The sequence below is a fragment of the Eumetopias jubatus genome, unplaced genomic scaffold (genome assembly GCF_037043125.1).
Source record: "Eumetopias jubatus isolate StellerSeaLion01/CBP00866 unplaced genomic scaffold, mEumJub1_p1.0 scaffold_14, whole genome shotgun sequence".
Lineage (NCBI taxonomy): Eukaryota > Metazoa > Chordata > Mammalia > Carnivora > Otariidae > Eumetopias > Eumetopias jubatus.
The window spans coordinates 93264815-93287562 of record NW_028274820.1 but is presented as its reverse complement, the minus strand read 5'-3'; the positions used below and the strand labels follow the sequence as shown (position 1 = coordinate 93287562).

Sequence of the window (22748 nt, the reverse complement as noted above, 5' to 3'; positions counted from 1 at the left end):
GCTAACCAATGCTTCCTATGTGCCTCCCTCCAGGTCTACCCCACGATGATACGTGCTTTGGGGATGGGGACCGGTGGTTCCCTGTGTCGGACTGGTGCAATGGTGGCACCGTTTACATCCCAGGTACAGCCCAGGAGTGTCTGTAGGGGGATGAGTCCAAAGGAGATGGGAAAAGTGGGGCACTGGGTTCCTTCAAGTTAAGGGTTTAACTGGGGATTTCTGTTTATGTAATGAATTTTCTTGAGGGGTTGTTTTCCCATTGTTTGGTGAATTTGGGCAGGGAGAGAGGCTAAGTAAACATTTCCAGGCTTGTAGTTGGTCAATAGCATGTATTTCATTGCGTGTAGGGTTTGGATTTTGTTGGGCATTGTTGCAGTAAAATGGAAAAGAAAGGGAGGACATGAGGAGCTTGAGCAGTTGAATGAGAATGGGTTTGAGCCCTGATCCTGTCCAGGGGTAAAATTGAGAAACAGAGCACGGAAGTGCAGGGAAGGTGAGTCTAGTGCTAGGGCAAACCAGGTATGGGCTGGGGTAAAAGCCAGGGGCGGCCTGGACTCATGGATGGACCCTTGTTTCTGGAGGGAAACAGAGGCAGATATGGTGACCAACGTGGTCATGTTTCCTCAGAGGGGCTGAGCCCTGTCTGCACTGGTCCTTCTCTTTTTGGGCACAGAAATGGAAATCCACCTGAGCTGGCTGCAGTAAAAAGATGGAGTGAGCCTAGGCTCTGGGAGGGTCCGAGCAGTGGAGGTGATAGGGACCCAGGCCCTTTCTTCCTGTCTGTCTGGCTCCGTGGTACTCCTTCACCTTTCTGAGCATTCAGGCTTTCCTCTCCTCTCCCTGCAGACCAGTGTGCTGTGCTTCTCTGTGTACTTGGCCATCCCAGGAATCCCAAACGTGGATCCTTAGATCCAGCCACCAGAAGACATGGATGCACTCTCTCTGCATCCCTGAAAAGGGACTCTCACTAGCCAGGTCTGGTCGGATGTTCATACTTGAGCTCAATCATTTGTGGCCAGGAGTCAAGGTTATCTTACACGTGCAGCTGGGAAAATGCAGTTTTCAAAGGAAAGGGGTTGTTGTGGGCCGAGCAGACTGTCAGGTGTATTTCCTATAATTTAACACATTTTGCTACCACTAGACGGTTATTCATTTGTTTTTAACTATTTCTGGAGTGTTTCCCACTCATCTTAAGGAAAAATGAGGGCAGCTTTTGTTTAGTGGTTTTCAAAGTTTTTTTTTTACCCTGCTTTCACCATTTTCAGAAAAAAAAAGTATAGTGGTAAAAGACAAGTAAAATACTAATCCTGTTTCTGGATGATCTTATTTTCTGATCTTTAAGTAGAAATTGTATCTCTCTCTCAACCGCTTGAAACCTGTCTTTTGGGTATTCGTGGGTATTTACCCTAGAAGCCACACAGCTTTTGGTGGCTTTGTGGATCAGGAAAGATCACCAACTGGGTCCAGGTCTTCTGGGGCCATAGGCTCTGATCTGCTTAGCATCCTGCAGCCAATTGAATCACTCTTCTTTCTGTGTCCCCCTCATTTGTAAAATAAAGGTCAATAATAGCATTCACCACATAGGTTTGTTTTGAGTATTAATACATGGAAAGATTAATACATGGAAAGCACTTAGCCCAACATTTGACACATAGTAAACACTCAATAAATGTTCCCTAATAGCAATGATCACTAATAATGAAGGCCAAATGCTAAATATTCAAATAAATATTTCTCAATAACAAAATACTTCTAAGTCTAGTATTTTGATCACGGTGCAATTGGGATGTTTTGCTTTCTTAACAAATTTGGAATGGGTGGTCAGAATCCAAGATCTGTTCACTCCTAGGATATTTGCTTGGGTTTGGGGTGGGGTGAGCTGCTCCAAGCAGATAGTCTGCCTTGGCGTCATTCTCGGGAGCTGATAATCTGTCCGCCTTCCTTTGGACGTGGTTCTCAAATTTGAGCGCATATCAGAATTACAGGGCGTAATTGGATAACAAGATTGCTGGATTCCACCCAGAGACTGATGCTGCGTATGGGACCACCAGTGTAGTTCTAACAAGTACTCCGAACGAACCTGCTGAGATTGGCCTGTGGACTGCGTTCTGGGAGGCCAGGCCATCCACAGGGAAAATACCAACTGGGAGATAAGCTTTACTTTCACTTAATGCTTCCTCTTTCTCCTCCCCTTCCTCCCCCTCCTCTTTTTGCCCTGCATTTAGGAACCTCTTATAATGACCCATTCAACAAGTTGACGTCAAAGTACTTGTCTGCAAATTCTACATACAGTTTGGCAGTTAAAACACACACACACACACACACACACACACACACAAAAAGACTCAACTAGCTACAATCTCTATCTGATAGAATAGAATTAAGAGTTCTTTTATTCCAATTCAACGTTCAGTCACCATTTATTGCCCACTTACTCTGTCCCTGGATTCAGTTCCATTTATTGGTAGCTGTAAAGAAGCCAGACGAGGTTCCAGTGGTGGGTCGGAGCTGGTCTCCACTGGCTTGTGCAAGCGAACTGTTAAGTTTTCAAGCCATTTTGCGGGCTGGTTGATGTCACATCAGATCTTGAAATTACCCATGGTGGTAGTATTTGTACCGTGGACATCAGCAAATGGTAGCAGAAGACTTTCGGGGGAAGGCTGTTGTTTAAGCATTTGGCAACACAGCAACACAAGATTCTCGCTCTCAAGAGACTGACGTTCAAGTTGGAAATTTACCAATATGCAAATAAGATAATTTCAAATTATATAAGTGCTTCGGAGGTAATATGATAGTGAAACAAAGTGGTGACAGGTCTTTTTAGGCAAAACCTCTCCGGCAAGGTGACATTGGAGTCGAAACCGGAAATAGGAGAAGTTGACAACTGACAAAGAGAAATCGCGTTTCAAGTAGGATGCCTGCTGGTACAGGGGCCTGGAGATGCCACAGAGATATGTATGTTCCAGGAACAGAAACTAGCCATGATGAGCAGAACAGAGACACGTGCAGGGAGAGAAAGTGCTTTATAGGCATCGTGAGGACTTGGGAGTTTTTCCTGAGGAGGAGTGGGAAATAATGTAAGGGTTTTAAGCAGGTAAGTGACACGATCAGTTTTGCATTTTGAAAAGAGCACTCTGGTTTCTGTATAGTGAATTGTGGGGGTGGGTAGGGCCAGGGCAGAACAAGCTTATGGTAAGGCTTTAATCTCACGTTGCCATGTTCTCCGGTGAAAAGAGATTTTAGAATTCTGGAAAATGTTTCTCTTAGAAAGATGAAGGAAGAAACTACGTAAAAAAATTTACATTTCTGCCCAGAAAAAAAAAAATCTACCATAATTAAGGCTGAAAGCCAAAATTTATCTTTCAGGGCTCTCAAAAAGCCTGAATTGCCTTGTCCCAGCTAAGCAGTGATTTTGTTGTCCTGTCAAATAACCTGACTAGCTACATGGAAACCCAATGAATCAATGCATAAGATTGTATACAGCACTTCACAAGTTAATGGGAATGAAAAAATATGCATTTTATATTTTCATAAGTGATTTCTAATAAGCAATACTTTTTAAAAAGATTTTATTTGAGTGAGAGAGCATAAGCGGGGGGCTGGGGGAGGGGGGCAGAGAAGCAGACTCCCTGCGGAGCAGGGAGCCAGAAGGGGGGCTCGATCCCAGGACCCCAGCATCATGACCTGAGCCAAAGGCAGATGCTTAACTGACTGAGCCACCCAGGCGCCCCACTAATAAGCATTACACTTACTGAGAAACCGTACGTGTATATTGTCAAAGATAAACAAAGCTAGACACTAGTTCGAGGGGCAAGGACGTATTTTGGTCAGTAATAACTATTGCAATAGGGAAAAAGAGCCTAGGGCAAACTGAATCCAAATTTTGTTTGCACAGAGGGTGATGCGTTTTACAGGGAGAATGCGAGGGTGGGATAGTAGACTAAGGGAAGTGAAAAATTGCAAAAAGTGGAAAGGAGGGGTTTGGCCCATGTGAAACCCAGACAAAGGTCCTATCTCCAGGTGTTGACTGGAACAAACAGTAAATTTGGGGGGCAGACTTGAGTTTCTCATGTAGACACATGAAGGGGAACGGAGGGTCATCCTGGGGATGTGGCCTTCAGCTGTTAGAAACTGGGCTAGTGTTTGTTCTGGTCTTTTATAGACCAAGGTTGGGGCCCGGGTGAGAAGAGGCTTAGAGCAGTCTGGCTAGAGTTTGGTCAAGGAGAGGGTTTTTGTCAGTGTTCTGTGGGTCATAAATAGGCTTGTGTTTATTTGTATTTTCAATGGCTTGATTTCCATGTGATTTTTTTTCTTCTACACCAAAACACAGAAAATTACAAGTTTGAGTTAAAATTTCACTACCTCATATTTTATCTGAGATAACAAAAATTTATTTTTATTTTTTTTATTTTTAAGTTTTTTTAAGAGAGTGCAAGGTGGGAGAGGGGCAGAGAGTGAGAGAGAAGCAGACTCCTGCTGAGTGTGGAGCCTGATGTGGGACTCAATCTCACGACCCTGAGATCATGACCTGAGCCGAAATCAAGAGCTGGACTCTTAACTAACTGAGCCACCTGGGAACCTCACAAATACAAATATTTTAATGAAGTTCTTTCACTCTAACTGTATGTATGTATGAATGAACAGGTGTATGTACATGTATATACATTGTACCTAAATATCACAATTCATATACTTTTTAAAATTGAGATATAAATGACATGTAACATGCTAGTTTCAGGTGTACAACATAATGATTGGGTATATGTATATATTATGAAATGATCACCACCATAAGTGTAGTTCACATCCATCACACATTTTTCTTGTGATGAGAATTAAGATTTATTCTCTCAGCTACTTTTGAATATACAATATGGTATTATAGTCCCCACACTGTACATTATATCCCCGGGAATTATTTTATAACTGGAAGTTTGTATCTTTTGACGCTCTTTACCCATTTTGCACAACCCACCCCCCCCCCCCCAGACCTCCTGCTTTTGGCAACCAGCAATCTATTCTCCGTATCTGTGAGTTTGGGTTTTTTTTTTTTTTTTTTCCCCAGATTCCACACATAAGTGACATCATATGGTATTTGTCTTTTTCTGTCTGCTTATTTCACTTAACATAATACCCTCAGGGTCCATCCATGCTGTTGCAAGTGCCAGGATTTCTTCTTTTCTTTGGCTGAACAATATTCCATTGTATATGTATACCATATTCTTTCTATCCATTCATCCATCAATGGACATATGTTGTTTCCATGTCTTGGCTATTGTAAATAATGCTTTAATATATGTGGGAGTATGTATTTTTCTTCAAATTTGTGTTTTCAATTCTTTTAGATAAATACCCAGAAGTGGAATTGCTGGATCACAGCATAGTTCTATTTTTCACGTTCTGTACTGGTTTTTATAGTGGCTATCCCAATTTATTCCCACCAACAGTAAACAAGTGTTCTGTTTTCTGTATATCTTTACCAACCCCTCATTACTTGTCTTTTTTTTAAAAATTTATTTGAGACCGAGCTTGAGCACAAGGGGGAGAGGGGCAGAGAGAGAGGGAGAAGCAGACTCCCCGCTGAGCAGGGAGCCCCACGAGGGGCTCGATCCTAGGACCCTGGGATCATGACCTGAGCCGAAGGCAGATGCTTAACCAGCTGAGCCACCCAGGCGCCCTTTGTCTATTTCTTCATGATTCAGTCTTAGTAGATTGTATGTTTCTAGGAATTTATCCATTTCTTCTAGGTTGTCCAAGTTGTTGGCATATAATTGTTCATAGTAGTCTCTTATGATCCTTCATATTTCTGTGGTATCAATTGTAACATTTCCTCCCCCCCCCCCAAGGTTTTATTTATTTCCTTGACAGTGAGAGAGCACAAGCAGGGGGAGTGGCAGAGGGAGAGGGAGAAGCAGGCTCCATGTTCAGCAGGGAGCCTGAGGTAGGGCTCCATACCAGGACCCTGGGATCATGACCTGAGCTGAAGGCAGACGCTTAACTGACTGAGCCACCCAGGCTGCCCCCTCCCCTTTTCTTTAAGATTTTGTTTATAACATTTCCTCTTTCATTTCTGATTTAATTTGAATCCTCTCTCTTCTTTTCTTGGTGAGTCTAGCTAAAGGTTTGTCAGTTTAAAAAAAAATAGCTCTTAGTTTCATTGATTTTTTTCTATTGTCTTTTTAGTCTCTATTTCATTTATTTACACTTTGATCTTTGTTATTTCCTTCCTTCTACTAACTTCAGCCTTGGTTCATTCTTTTTTCTAGTTCCGTGAGGTATAAAGTTAAGTTTTTTAGTTGAGACTTTTCTTGTTTCTTGATGTAGGCATTTATCACTATTAACTTCCTTCTTAGAATTACTTTGGCTATATCCATAAATTTTGCTATGTTGTATTTCCATTTTCATTTGTCTCAGGGTATTTTTTGATTTCTCCTTTGATTTGTTCTTTGACCCGTTGGCTGTTCAGTAGCATGTTGTTTAATCTCAACATACCTGTAAATTTTCCAATTTCCTTCTTTTTTTTTTTTTTAAGATTTTATTTATTTATTCATGAGAGAGAGAGAGAGAGAGAGAGAAGCAGAGGGAGAAGCAGGCTCCAAAGGAGCAGGGAGCCCGATGCGGGACTCGATCCCAGGACCCTGGGATCATGACCTGAGCCGAAGGCAGACGCTTAACCATCTGAGCCACCCAGGTGCCCTTTCCAATTTCCTTCTTATAACTGACTTCTAGTTTCGTACTATTTGGGTTGGAAAAGGTGCTTGATAGGATTTCAGTTTTCTTAAATTTATTAAGGCTTGTTTTGTGGCTTATCACATTATCTATCCTGGAGAATATTCCATGTATGCTTGAGAAAAATGTGTATTCTGTTGCTTTTGGATGGCATCTTCTGTATATATGTTAAGTTCTTCTGGTCTAAGGTGTCATTTAAGGCCAGTATTTCCTTATTGATTTTTCTGTCTGGACAGCCTATCATTGAAAGTGGGATATTAAAGTCTCTTAACTATTATTGCTGTCTGTTTTGTCTTTGATCTGTTAATACTTGCTTTGTATATTTAGGTGCTCCTGTGGTGAGTGTGTAAATATTTACACATGTTATATCCTTTTGTTGGATTGATCCCTTTATCATTATGTAATTATGTCTCTTTGTCTCTTATAGTCTTTGTCTTAAAGTCTATTTTGTCTGATAAAATATAGGTACCACAGCTTTCTATTTTCATGGAGTATCTTTTTCCATCCCTTCACTTTGAGTCTATGTGTGTCTTTACATCTGAAATAAGTCTCTTGTAGAGAACGTACAGAGGGGTCTTATTTTCTTATCCATGCATTTAAAGTGATGACTGATATGTATGTACTTATTAGCATTTCATTCATTATTTTCTGGCTTTGTTCCTTCTTATTCTCTTGCTTTTGTGATTTGATCATTATCTGTAGCGGTAGGCTTGGATTCCTTATCTTGTGTACCTACTCTAGGTTATTGCTTTGTGACTTGTGAGGCTTATGTAAGACTTCTTACAGATATAACAGAAAGTTAGTAGAAGGAGGGAAATAACAAAGATCAAAGTGGAAATAAATGAAATAGAGACTAAAAAGACAATAGAAAAGATCAATGAAACTAAGAGTTTAAGTTGATAATAATTTAAATTTGAACTCATTCGTAGGCTATACGTTTTTTACTCCCCTCCACATTCTGTTTTTGATGTCACAGTTAACAACCTTTTGTCTCGAGTATCCATTAACAGATTGTTGTAGTTGCTTTTACTACTTTTAGAGTGGGGCAGAGGGAGAGGGTGAAGCTGGTGTCTGCTGGTCTCCATCTCTGGAGAGCATTGTAGTCAGCCCCTAAATGTTGGTTGAAGGTGAAGCCTGCCCCTCAGGCCACAGCTTGAAGATAAATGCAAAGGCCTCTGGGGCTGTGTTTCCGTTTGCTGTGTGCGCTGTACTCTGGGTGAGGGCACCTCTGCCTCAGACAGCCAGTTTAGAACTGTTTCTGTTGGTTGGGGTCCTATGAGACCCGTGAACATAAGTTCTGTTGGCCACCAGAACCAGGTGATCCAGGGGTGCCCCTGGCTGGCAGCCACCAAAACTGGGGCAGACATATGTTTAAGCTCTTTTCCTGGAGATACTGGTGACCTGGAGTGAGCCAGGGGGAGAGGGAGAAGATAGCACCCACCCCCTAAAGTATCTGGAGAGGAATACAGTTGGCCGCTTGATGTCTAGTATTGAGTTAGGAACCTACCTTCAGGCTGAAGCTATGAAGATAAGCTAATAGCCCCCCTTTTCAGAAAGATGGAGTTTCAGTCTGCTAGCTCTCCACTGCTATGTCCTGCAGTGTAGCTGGTTAAGAATTCTTTGTTGGTTACAGTCCTGTGGAATGTCAGCCCTGCTAGCTGTCACATCCAGGTGATCAGGAGGTGTCCCCTGGGCATGAGCCACAAAAACTAGGGCACCAGATATGTGCACAAGTTCCTTCCTTGGAGATACCAGATGTCTGGAGCAAGGCTAAGGGAGAGTGTAAAGTTGGTACCTGCTGGTCTCAATCTTTGGAGAGTATTTCAGTAGATTCCTAGCTGTGTGTTCAAGTAGATGCTTGCTTGCCTATCAGGGTGATGCTTTACAATAAGCAAATAGGCCTCTTTCATAAAAAGACTGCATGTGTTTCACTGGGCTGCCTCTGCACTGGGCCCTGGCTGGGGAGAGGGGGTGTATAGGGGGTTAGGGGTGTAGCGGTTGGCCAGGTGAGTTCATGTGAGCCCTTGAAGAGTGGTTTCTCAGTTTTCTGTGGCTGTGGGGATTTCATGGATACGAACCCATTGGCTTTCAAAGCTAGATGTTATGGGGGCTCATCTCTCAGGTGCATGTCTTAGAAGTTGGGGTGTCACATGTGGGATTCAAACCCATAGCTCCTCAGGGAGAAGCTTGGAGTTCTAAGCTCCTTCCTGATTGTGATGGATGCACCGGGAGTGGGGTTTAGGGCAAGATTGTGTCTCAGCCTCTCTTACTTTTTTGATGTGGGTTTTTTTCTTGTTTGCCCTATCTGTAGGAGTTGCTCAGCTAGTTTATGGATTTCTTTCGGGGGAAATTACTTCATATATACCTGTAGATTTGGTCTATCCATGAAAGGAGGTGAGCTTAGGATCCTCCTATGTTGCCATCGTGAAGAGAAACTTTCATATACTTTTTATAGCCTGCTTTTTGCATGCAGTAATATGTTGCAGACATTTTTCATATCAATAAAAAGTCAACCCCTGTATTCATGTTGAAAAATATATCCTCTTTTGTATACTCCAAAAGTAACTTTTCAGTTACTTTATCATTTCTGTATTGTTAAATGTCTAGACTTCTTGATATTTTTCTAACACAAATAACAGTAATGAGCATCCTTTACGATAAATTCCTAAAAATTGTAGGTAGGTCAAGGGGTCTGCTCATTTTCCATTTTGATACATTGTGCTAACATTCTCTTTGGGAAGGTTGTACAAGTGAGGAAGGTCCTGCTGCTTCACATATTTGTCAACCGGTTTTGTTAGTCTTTGTTGTATTTGCAAATCTCACTGGCAATAAATGATATCTTTTTGTCATTGTAATTAGTCTTTCTTTGGTGAGTAATGAGACTGAATGTTCTTTTCACATTTTAATTGGGTATTTTATCTTTTTTTAGCTTGCCTGTTCAGGGTCCTTCCCATTTTTCAATTCAGTCTTTAAAACATGGATTTGTGAGAATCCTTCCTATGTATAAAGGATTTCAACCATTTTTTCTGACATATTGCAAATACTCCCCCCAATTTTCCATTTGTCTTTCATTCTTGTTTCTGTTCTCCTTGCTTTGTACAGAAAATGTAAGTTCATAGACCCTCATGTTTATCAATGTTTTCTTTACAACTTCTGTGGTCTGTGATTAGGATTATGAAAATATACCTCTCTCTTCCAGTCGTTTGTGGCCTTCTCTTTTTTGGGGGAGAGGATATATAAGCATTTTATTGAAGTATAACACATAAAAGCATACAAATCCTAAGTGTACAACTTAATCAGCCTTCACGAAGTGAATGCATCCCAGATTCTGACCCAGAAACTCCTGACCTGTCCTCTTCTAGGCCAGTGGGATACTGCAGTAGAAGAAGGCCCAGTGTGATTTCCTAATTGGTGGGCCAGTGGTCCCTACACACTTAATAACCCATTTTTTATTCCTGGGTTAGAAATGTCTGTTTGCTTACATTTCCACAATTACTTGGTCTATTTCTAGCCTCGCTATTTTAGTCCATTGATCTGTCTGGTTTCGTCATTGTCATATTCTTCTCCTTAGTTGAATGATATTTATAGTACATTTTCAAAACTGGCTGCCTAAGCCCCACCTCATTGTTCTTTTCTCAGATAAGCCTCAGAGCCTCCCCTCTCTGCCCAAATCCTATTAAGATTTTAATTATTAATTCATTAAATGTATCTGTTAATTTAGGAAAAAGTGACTTTCTTCCTAAGAGCAGAGTTTGTCTCCAGTTTTTCAATGTTTGTTCTATGCTCCTTGCTGACATTTTACTGTTTTCTTCTAAGAGATTCTGATTATCTTGTTAAGTTTATTCTTAGGCATTTTAAGGCTCTTTATTGTTGTTGTGAATAGATTGTTTTCTTTCATTATAAATTCTAGTCTCACAGTTTGAGTGAGTTGTATTTGGAAAGGCTAGTGAGTGTTGAACTCAATCCTAATGGTTTTTCATCTGAGCCTTTTGAATTTTTCAGGTTTATAATCACATCTGTCTTGTGATTTCAACCCGACCTTTCCAGTCAACATTTTAGAATCTGGTTTTTTTATTATGTTAATCACCATTCATTACATCATAGTTTTTGATGTAGTGTTCCATGATTCATTGTTTGTGCATAACACCCAGTGCTCCACGCAGAACATGCCCTCTTTAATACCCATCACCAGGCTAACCCATCCCCCCACCCCCCTCCCCTCTAGAACCCTCAGTTTGTTTTTCAGAGTCCATCGTCTTTCATGGTTCGCCTCCCACTCTGATTTCCCCTCCTGCTATCTTTTTTTTTCTTAACATATATTGCATTATTTGTTTCAGAGGTACAGATCTGTGATTCAACAGTCTTGCACAATTCACAGTGCTTAGCACATACCCTCCCCAATGTCTCACCCAGCCACCCCATCCCTCCCACCCCACCCCCACTCCAGCAACCCTTAGTTTGTTTCCTGAGATTAAGAATTCCTCATATCAGTGAGGTCATATGATACATGTCTTTCTCTGATTGACTTATTTCACGCAGCACAACCCCCTCCAGCTCCATCCATGTTGTTGCAAATGGCAAGATCTCATTCCTTTTGATGGCTGCATAATATTCCATTGTATATATATACCACATCTTCTCTATCCATTCATCTGTTGATGTACATCTTGGCTCTTTCCACAGTTTGGCTATTGTGGACATTGCTGCTATAAACATCGGGGTGCACGTACCCCTTCGGATCCCTACATTTGTATCTTTGGGGTAAATACCCAGTAGTGTAATTGCTGGGTTGTAGGGTAGCTCTATTTTCAACTTTTTGAGGAACCTCCATACTGTTTTCCAGAGTGGCTGCGCCAGCTTGCGTTCCCACCAACAGCGTAGGAGGGTTCGCGTTTCTCTGCATCCCTGCCAACATCTGTCGTTTCTTGTCCAGTCAACATTTTAATGTGTTTAAGATTCCATAGCTTACAAGTGGTAAACTCACCCCCATTGACTTTCCTTCCTCTTCTTCCCAGCCCAACTACTTAACTGGCTTCCTTCCCCTCACTGTCTTCACTTCCTCCCCGCGCTGACTCCCCCACCCCAAACTCAGCTGCAGCCCTCCCTACTCCACCAAAATGATTGATACCATCTCTGATGACTTCGATGCCTCTACATCTAAACCTTGTTTTAATCTCCCATGTCGACCTCTCCCTTACTGTAAGGACTGATGGTCATGTCCTCACTTTCTGTCACCTTCTTGGGGCATCCAACACCTGGCATACTTGTGGGTTTCCTCCTGCATCTCTGGCTGTTCCTTCCCCATCTCCTTGTGGTTTATTTTCCTCTTCTATTCTTTTCTTGTTGGGGATTCTTAGTGCTCAATTTTAGACCCTCATTTTTTTATATGTTAGTCTCCATGTAGGTGATTTTGCCCATTTTTTATGATTTTAATTATCAATCATATGCTCATGATTCCCAACTTAGTATCTCTGGACTAGGCCTTACTTAGCTCCAGATTCATGTATCTAGTTGCCTCCTTGGCATTTCCACTTGAATGTCTCAAAATCATCTTAAATTAAGCATGTTCAATGTCATACTCAGGATATCTTTCCCCAAACGCATTCCTCTTCCAGTCCCCATCAGTGAATGGCATCACTGTCCAACCTGGAGTTGTCCTTCTCCACTCTCTTCTCCCTCCCCATCCTATTCAATCCCCAGTGACGCAGATCTAACTTCCTAGTGTAGGTCCTGTATCATTCACCTCTCCTCCTTTCTCACCACTGACACCACTCTGGTTCAAATCACCCTAGCCTCTCACTGGGCTGCCAAGAGAACATCCTGATGACTTTCCTTCTGCAAGCTCTTATTCTCCTTCAACTTCTCCCTGTATCCATGCAGATCTATGTTGTTCTTGTGCTTATAATTCTTTTGTTGTCTTGCCATTGCCCTTCTTTGTAGGTGAAGACCCAAATCCTCAACTTGGTTTATAGGGCTCCACCAATGAGGCTCCCACCTTGTGCTCCTACCTGTTTACTTAGCTGTAAACAGTTTGGTTCTTGTAGTTGATTACCCAGTTACCACCTTCTGGGATTCTCTCACTTGCTATTCCTTTGGACTGGAAACCCTCTCCTCTTCCACCCTGTCTCCATCTCCAGTTAGTTATGATTAATTCTCTGCTCAGGGAAGTCCTCCTGAGGCCTTAAACTGAGTCTGGTCTCCCTGCTGTGAGCTCTTGTGCCACCTTGAAATTTTCCTTCATATTGATTATCAGATTGTAATTGCTGATTTGTTTGCCAGACTATTTAAAATTTTTTTTTTTAAGATTTTATTTGACAGAGATGGAGAGCACAAGTAGGCAGAGTGGCAGGCAGAGGGAGAGGGAGAAGCAGACTCCCTGCTGAGCAGGGAGCCCGACGTGGGACTCGATCCCAGGACCTTGGGATCATGACCTGAGTTGAAGGCAGACGCTTGACCAACTGAGCCACCCAGGCGCCCCCAGGTTATTTAAAATCGATCTCTTCCAGTACTTGAAGCCCTGTGAGGACAAGGCTATGGGCATGTTTTGCTCATTTTTGTATTTCTCCTCCTCCAGTGCCTGGCATATAGTGGGCATCGAAACATTTTGTGAAATTTTTTTTTTTTTTCCTGGAGAGAAAATGAATTTTTTGTTTTTGTTTAAGTAATCTCTACATCCAATGTGGGGCTTGAACTCCTGATCCCTAGATCAAGAGTCACATACTCCTTTGAGCCAGCTAGGCACCCCTGAATTTATCTTTTATCTTGATTTTGTATCCAACTATTTTACTGAAATAGCTTGAGTCAGTTTGAGTCCTTGGAAAAGCAGATGCTAACAACTGCACATGCAAGAGATTAGGGTAAATGAGAGAGGGAGCAGGAGTGGGCAGGGGAAGACTCCCAGCCACGGTGCCAGTGACAGCAGTGAGGGTCCCGTTAGCCAGAGTGTTTTACTTTGTTAGTGAACCACTAGGTTTTATCTACCAGTATTTTATTTATAATTTTTGAATCAACACTCACATGTGAGAGGGCAGTTGGACTTTTGTATTTTATTTTTTGTTAGGTTTCAGTCACTGTCATCCTGGTTTCATAAAAAAAGAAATTGGAAGCTTTTCTTTCCCTGGATCCTTCCTTGGAGAGTCAAAAGAACTCACCTGTGAAAGTGAATCCTGGCACTTTTGAGGATGCACTTTTTGGCCACTGTGTATTTCTGGTGTTTTGGTTCTCCTGGTTTTTTTTTTATCTTCTCTTGAGTAAATGTCAGGAAACATTTTAATTGAATATTTATGCAAATTTATTAACAAAGAACTCTGGGGACTATTCTCTATGGTTTTTTTTTTCATCTGTGTTAGTGATTATGTCCTCTTTTACATTTTTAATTCCATACATTTATATGCACTATAATTCATAATTTATCAAGTCAATTTGTTTCTGATTTGCAATTTCGGCTTGTTTTTATTTTTTACACTAGTTTCTCAGGTACTTCTTGAGTTGGAAGTATAGTTTGGGGTTTTTCCTTTTTATTAACAACGCTTATTTTTAGATATATGTATTTTTAAAGATCTTATTTGAGAGAGAGAAAGGGAGCACAAGCAGGGGGAGGGGCAACGGGAGAGGGAGAAGCGGACTCCCCGCTGAGTGGGGAGCCCACTTTGGGACTCGATCCCAGGACTCTGGGATCATGACTTGAGCCAAAGGGAGATGATTAACTGACTGAGCCACCCAGATGCCCCTAGATATTTTTCCAAATATCAAAATATGCTTGTTATATAATTCCAAATATAGAAATGTGTAACTGCAAAAGTGAAAATTCTCTATCACCAGAACTAACCACTGTATGTCTTAATAGCTTGGGGCATATTCTTCCAGATTGTTTTCTATGCATGTATTTGTCTTTCTGGGTGTGTATGTACCAGTAATATTTGTGTGTATTCTATAGATGCATGTATATATGTAGGTACATATACTTCCATGAATATGTACATTATCTATCTACATCTATCTGTATTCATGTTATAGTCACCTGTGGAGAAAGATGGAATGCCCCCCATATTCTCATCATTAGGACTGGTGATGTATACACACATCAACAGGGTATGAAAAGGTTTTTTCTTTTTTAAATTACATAGTTGAGGTCCCTGGGAGAGCAGGACAGCCCTCTCAAGCACTCCTAATTGACCTCGAGAGGGCAAGGTAAGGAGACTGGCTGGGGTTTTTATTGTGGCTGGGGTGAGGGTTCCCACACTAGGGCAGCAGCTTGTGTGGTTTGGATCTTTTGTTGGCACCCAGGCTCTCTTACCAGTTCAGAGGTTGGGGCAGAAGAAGAGGAGGGAAGGGTGAGGCTTAAGGGCTGGCAGCAGTCATCAGATGGAGTCTGACTCTTCTTTACACTATTTATGTCTATCTGTGTGAGTATACATGTAGCTAGGCCCATGTATAAACACACACAAACTGTCCATCTACCCACACATACCTACATGTTGCAACTGTCTTCACATTAATAATTTTTTTATGTTAGTAAATGTAGATTAACCTCATTCTTTCAAGTTAAGTGCATGGATTTCCATTGCATGGATGTGCCATAATTAGCTGTTATTTGGTGGATGAATTAATCATTTCTGTGTTCTTTCTGCTTTTACAAACAATGGGACAGTGACCATCATGCACACTACACCTTTGTATACGGGCAACTATATCTGCCATTCAATAGCACTGAACTCTTATGTTACAGATACTGTACAAATCAAGGTCCCACATTTTTTGAAGTTACATTCTAATGGAGAATGGATGAGGGACAAGAGACAAATGGTTTACTAATGTTAGTATAATTAATGCTATGTAAACATAGAAAACAGAAAGGAGATAGTGATGGGGTGGTCTGCTAGCTAGTGTGGTTAGGGAGCCCCTCCTCACCCCCTTCCCCCCTGCAGTAGGGCAGAGAGCTGTGGGAATGACTATGGAATATGTATGAGTGAAAAAGCATGATTTTGTAGAAAAAGTCTGTTGGATAATTAAGTCGAATGTGTATGTACCTTAAATTATGATGGATCTTGTCAAATTTTCTCTAAAATATGCATTCCTTGATATAACATATTAACACACTTTTTTTTTTAAAGATTTATTCATTCATTTTTAGAGGGAGTGAGTAAGCATGAGGGGAGGGGCAGAGGCAGAGGGAGAGGTGGAGAAACCCAAGCAGACTCTGTGCCGAGTGTGGAGCCTGACGTGGGGCACAGAACCCCATGTGGGTCTCAATCCCATGACCCTGAGATGGTGGACCTGAGCTGAAACCTTAGGGTTGGGCACTTTAACTGACTGCACTCCCAGGCACCCATATTCTTAAGCAAGCATTGTGTTCTTTCCTTCCTCATCAAAAAGGATGGTAACCTTTTATTTTTTTATCTTTTTCAATATGGTAGACAATAAATTATATCTTAATTTGTGCTTTGTTCATTATTAGTAAAGCTGAACATCTTTCATATGTTTATTATACATTTGTATTATTTTTTTTTGGCAAATTGCTTATTGATGTGATTAGCAACTCTCTTACAGGCCATTAGCCATTATTATACTAGATATTTTTTCAATGTTTGTGGTTTGTCTTTTGATTTTAGTATCAAATTTTTTGGCATCCAAAATTTAAAATTATGTCCTCAATTTACCATTTTCACTTAAGTGTTTTATGTCATGCTTACTGGCCTGCATCATTCATGCATCCATTATTTCTAAAAATAAGACACTGCGAGTTCAAAGGCTTTCAGAAAACATTAAATTCTTTGATCATTTCACAAATTGTTTATGCTTAAGGCCTGAGGTAAGAATTCAGCTTTAAAAGCAACAAAACAATGCCTAGCAGGTTGTCCCCAGGCCATTAATCATCCTTTTGTCTGGCTCCTCTCAATCGATTTACCATGCCGCTATTATAATAAGCCCAATTTTCATACTTAGATCTATTTTGTGATGCATTGTTTTACTGATCTATTTTGGCACCAGCATCACACTGCTAATGATTAGAACTTTATTGTCACTTAGGCTAATAACTTCCCTCAGATTCTCTCACCTGCACACGTTTCCAGAAATTCCCTGATTTTTCTTATATGTTCATTCTTCCAAATTAACCTTAGAATCAATTTCCCCAAAATCGACTCAAAAAATCCTATTGGGATTTTTTCTCCTACTGGGATTTTGATTGAGAATCCATTAGAATTACAGATTATTTTGAGAAGTATACTTTCACAGTACATTTTTCTAAGAACTAAATAGACTTAGTCAATTTTACATATTATAATGTTCTTCATATACATCTTATACCTTTCTTGTTTATTCCTACGTATTTTATTTTTGTCCCTATCAGCTCTTTCCCACACATTTAATATTCTGTATTTTCATTTTTCATGAGATTTTGACCCCGGGATTTAGAAGTACATGGAGATGTTGCTGTTATGTTATTTCTAGCTTGATACTTTAAAAAAGTCAGAACACGTTCTAGGATTTTAAATATATATATTTTTAAAGATTTAAGTAATCTCTATACTCAATGTGGGGCTCGAACCTAGAAACCTGAGATCAAGAGTCATATGCTCTACTGACCGAGGTAGCCAGGCAACCCTAGGATTTTAAATCTTTTAAGGTTCATTTTATGCCCCCAGAACCTGGTCTATCTTGGTGAATGTTCCATGGGCAGTAGAGAGGTATGTGTATTCTGCTGTTTGTTGGGTAAGGTGTTCTGTGTCAATTAGACTCTGTTGATGGCATATAAAGTTTTTCTGTGTCCTCAGTTTTCTAACTAGTAGTTCTATCAATTATTGAGAGAGGGGTATTGAAGTCTCCACCTGTATGTGGATTTATCTAGATCTTCTTTCAGTTTTTACTGAATATATTTTGAAGCTTTGTGGGAAACCTTTAGAATTGTCTTGGTGGTGGCTAAACCTTTCTTCACTGTGTAATGTTGCTCTTTGTCCCTGGTCTGGGCTGATTTTTAGAAGTAGAGGATTAACAGATTAATCTTTTTGATACAGGGAATCAAAGAGGGGCCTGGGAATATACGTTGTAATAAAATTCTCAGATGATTTTTATAATCAAGCACTATAGTTCTTTACAAACACTAGAAATTGACTTTGGTTAACTTAGGCAGAAAGGAGCTTATTGGAAGAATATCCAGTAACATCTACTGGATTGCTAGAGTCCTGCTATGAAGCCCAGACTGGTATCTCTGTAGGGAAGCCAAAAAAAAAGGGGGGGGGGACAGTTGCTCTCTCTGATCCTAGATAGTAGAGCAGTTATGTAACCTAAATTGAACCCATCAGGTCTCACACCATCTAGGACTTTAAATCTGTTGCAAAGGATAGGGAGGAATAGTTCAGAATTCATGGCTGGTGGTGGCGTGAATTGTGGTTTTAAAGGACAGAAAAGGCAGGATTGGCAGATGTATCTAGACACATGCTTAACTGTGGCATGCTTTGGTCATGGTTCAACTGCCTGGTCTCTTTTGGTTCCTACCTCTTTTCCCTTTTTGAGCCTGGTTTCCCAAATTCCTCTTTGGGGAAACTGTAACTTATTTTGGGAGACAAGAAAGCAGTACCTAATACTTCCTAGGTCAACTACACAATAGTTAGGAAGTTATTATCATGGGTTGCTCGCACAGCAGGTGGAATTATTTACTGTTTTGGAAGGCAGCAGGCCTTATACACAGGATGGGCTCTCAAATTGTGTATCTTAGCGGAACCTAAGAGGTTGAATAGCAGTAGATCATGTGAGGGATCTATATGTGACTTTGGACAAGTAGTCATTTAGCCCTTACTTTAGGCTTATTTGTAACTTTAGGTTGGACTAGACCTGATAATTTCTAGGTCTGTCCAAATTGTAGTATTCTGTGACTGTAGAGAGCCTTGCTGTTCCTTAGTCACTTCATTTAACTATCCTTGTGAGATGAGTTGACAACTAGCAAGTGGTTGGCTTTTTGCTAACTGGAGGCAGCCCTGGGTTAACAGATGTAGGAGATGGGAGTGTCTGAACTTGCCAGTAACAGAGCATGGTCTTGGCCAACTGGCAGAAATCCACTCTGAATGTGGAAAAAAATGGACACCAAACAGAAAGTACTGTCACACATGAAGCATCATGAACAGATAAAATTGATTATCTTTTCAGAGACCATTAGATTGCATCTCCAAGAAACAAAACAAAAACCCCAAAAAACCCCAAACAAAACAAAACTTCCTCCTAATCCATCCTGTCAGAACTGAAGGGGGAACAAGTGGATGTTAGGCAGAGGGAATCCTGCATACAATGAGAATTAGAAGTTGAGCAAACTAGACTGGTACGAAAGTGTGGAAAACCAGATCTCGTCTCTTCCCCAGACACTGGTTTGCTCTGGAGATACCGAGGAGTGGGTGCAGAGAGGTCTGACTTGGCCAGTACATGTTAATGTCAGTCCTAACTCACAGGGTCACACAAAATGCCTACAATAGCTGGGCCCAAATAAATAATAGACCTAAGATGTCAGGAATGCACTATTTGCAGAATGGCTGCAAAGGACATCCATTCATGTAAGGTGGAGAGAGGATTTCCCCTTTGACATAAAAATCTATTTAGAAGTGACTGGGGCACAATAAATTGAGTCATTCCTTATGACTTGCAGGTTCTTATGAGTGCATCATTCCTGGGGGCCCTGTGTCTTTTCTCATCGGTCTGTGTTGTATGTGCCATTTCTGCATTTACTCTCCCCATTGAGACCAAAGGACGGGCCCTGCAGGTAAGTGATGCAGAAATCTCTTAAGTATTCTCAACTATCATCTTTGGACCAAAGGAAATGAGCTTGGAATATGGAAATTCTTTGAAGGAGACCTGACATCCAGGTGTGTGCTAATGTGTGTGTGGTATTTGCTTTAATGGGTTCCAGTAAAAAAAAAAAAAAAAAAAAAAAAATGGGTATCCAGTTTGCTTGCATGTAACTTCGAGCAGCACTGAAACTGAAGTAACCAAGTATTCGCTCCAAATCTTTGCTAAATTCTTGAAAGAGGACATTTATAGTGTGATTTTTCTGAATGATGTTTTTATCACACTAGAATTAACTCTAAAGCTACCATTGCCAGTCAGGTACACAGGGTAAATGCTAGGGTCTTAATTCCTTACAAGTTTATTAAGAAATCTTCTATTTCCAGTTTTGAGTGCCAGACATTGAGGATGAATGGAGAGGCTTTCTTTTTATTAAATGTATTGATCTACTGAATCACTTCTTATTCCAGCAAATTAAATGAAGACCCGTAAACCAATGTCTACCAGAGAAGAAAAATGCATTTTATCTTTACAAAGAGCTGTGGCACATTTTTAAAAACTTGGTTTAATTTCTGTATACTACTTGGTAATTAAGAAACTGATGATGTATTTTTGAAAAATAAGGCACACGAGAAGGAGGTGGGTAAACTTTATATTGATGTTCTTCTTCGGAGACTATAGAGAACTTCTATAAAAATATACTTTTAAGATTGGAAAGGTTTCTATGGGAGATGGGTAGGGGGAAGGTAGCTTTTCTTTGACATCAAGTTGTTAAAGTTTCTTAGAGAAAATGCATATATACTTGATATTTTCCCATGAGGTTTGTAGCAAAAGTTGGCCTGAAATTTGGTAGCTAAGGAGTGAACTTGGGGTTGTATCATTAAGCCTTTCAAAACAGTCAAATTCACAATTAAAATTCGCATTTATTTAAATTGTGTGCTTATCTATAAAGTATGCCTAAATTAGCATGAATCCTGCATATCATTGCAAAAAAGCTGGGAATAAATGAATTTTTTCCCAGATCCTGTTTGTATCTTAATTTTATTACTTTATGGGAGACTCCCATGATGTGATAAAAAATTAAAAAGTGCAGCAAGCTTTCCTACATCATGCAATGACTTATCTGCCTTTTGTTGAGCAATTGTAGCATGCAGGACATCACTAGGTATGGTGTAGAAAAAAAAAACAACACCTAAGGCTTTTATGTTGAGATGTAGTCTTTTATTGCTATTTACGCTTATTGTGGACACCTCTAAAACTGGGGACCCCACGGCTTGTTCATCTACTCTTCCCATCTGCACTTCGCAGTGGAAAAAGAACTCACTGCAGCCACATATCAAGTATCACTGTATTAGCCAAGTCTATGTATGAGAGGGTTTATACGCCTGCTTCAATAGGGGTGCAAATCATTCCTATTTGAACCAGAGGTGCAAATGGCTTAAAGTCAGGAAACTTTCTCTGTAAAGGGCCAGACAGTAACTATTTCATTTTGTGAGCTAAATATCGTCTCTGTTACACACCTCCACCACCCTTTCAGCCTTAAAAAAATGTATGGTGATTAACATAATAAAATAAAATTTAAAAAAATGTAAAAAACATCCCTATCTCTTAGACTGTGTAAAAGAGGGCCAGAGGTTAAATTTGGCTAACAGGCCATAGTTTTGTTGAAATAAATTTCTAGGCCCAAGATGGAATAGCTCCTGCTTAGAGTGCTGTATCAGCAAAGTGAAATTTATTTTAGAGAGTGCAAGAGCTGGGGGCAGGGGGAGAGGGAATCTCAAGCAGACTCCATGCAGAGCCCAATGCAGGACTCGATCTTACCACCTGAGATCATGACCTGAGCCGGAATCAAGAGTCAGACACTTAAAAGACTGAGCCACCCAGGTGCCCTAGCAAACTGAAATAACCTTCATGTCCCTGTAAATGTTCTACTGGGCCAGAAACAGTGTGTTCAGTGTGCCAATCACCAAGCCAATTCTGGCCTCTTATTTTTTATCCTATAAAAGCTTCCTGCCTTCTGCCCAGCTTGTAGTTCTCTGGACTCTCGGGAATGGACATTGCCTGCTCCATAAAATGTCAAATAAGGTTTGTTTGGGTCACCTAAATAATTTTTAACTGGTTTTGGCAACAAGGATGAGCATCTGAAGCACACTGCTAATGGCCCTATGGAACAGTAAGACACACACGCAAGGAGCCTGCTGAATCCTTTGAGTTCACTGTTCCTCTCATCAAAACCAAGGGCCGTGGATAAGTCACTTCTAGGCTTTGTGTGCCGCTCTGATCTAAACGAGCTATGTGCTACAAATATATACAGTTATATACAACTATGTGTGTGTGTATATATATATTTTGTATGTATGTATGTATGTAAAATATAGTTCCCAGAAAGGTACATTATAGTGGGAGTCTGCAAGGGGTGGCAGCAGTTAGCAACTCCTAAAGCCTTGAGGTACATCCTTTGCATAAAATGCTGGGAGACTTGGGGAAGTAAGATAAGAAATTTGAACTGTTGTAACCAATGGCACAACAAAATCTAAATGGGCACAAGTTGGACTATTAAAAGCCATTGCTAATTGGAATCTTGGAAGCAAAAGATGTGAAGTTGGTGGGCATGGGTTGAGCACTTAAAAGAGCACTTGCCACCTAAATCTAAGACTCCAGTGCAAGGAAACATTGGTTACAGAACAAGATAGACTGACACTAGGTCACTTAGCAACCTCAAGAAAAATTCTGTGCAACAAAATACACGGAAGACGTCACAAAATCCCCAAGCCCGCTTGGGGATTAACTTACTCTGAGAAACCCAAAACTTAAATAAGATCAAGTTTCAAAGAATTGAGGTCTTGGAAGCTGTATCTACTGCCAAGAAGTGCACGTAAATAAAAAAAAGGGTTCGCAAATCAATAACCAGGAGGGGATACCTATTTTAATTGGTATGTAGAAGTCTCCAAGATGTTTCAAAATTCTAAAATAGTTTGATTCAGTGCAAAAGGCTAATAAAATTTAAGACAAAAGAGATACCTAAAACAAAACTGTTAAGATGATGGGACACCTTCAACTCCCCTCTATCTTCCTTTACCTGAGTAATCAACAGTCTACTCCTCCATTATCTGAATTGCCTTTCCACCCTGTAGAGACCACAAGACCCAAGCCAATGGTCCTGGAAGTTAGTGACCTTAAAACGGCAACAGCTCCAAGGCCAGAAACCTAAGACAACAGCTGGGTCTCCCCTATTGCATCCATCCTAG

General features: G+C 40.6%; 1 protein-coding gene across 1 annotated transcript in view; it reads left to right on the top strand.

Annotated features, from left to right (window-relative positions):
- Window positions 1-22748, top strand: part of SVOPL (SVOP like) — a 69592-nt gene extending 46844 nt beyond the window's left edge. Inside the window, exons 13-15 of the mRNA XM_028106354.2 lie at window positions 34-123; window positions 19364-19477; window positions 22635-22748. Of these exons, the coding sequence (XP_027962155.2) occupies window positions 34-123; window positions 19364-19477; window positions 22635-22748 (318 nt within the window). The remainder of the gene's footprint in view (window positions 1-33; window positions 124-19363; window positions 19478-22634) is intronic.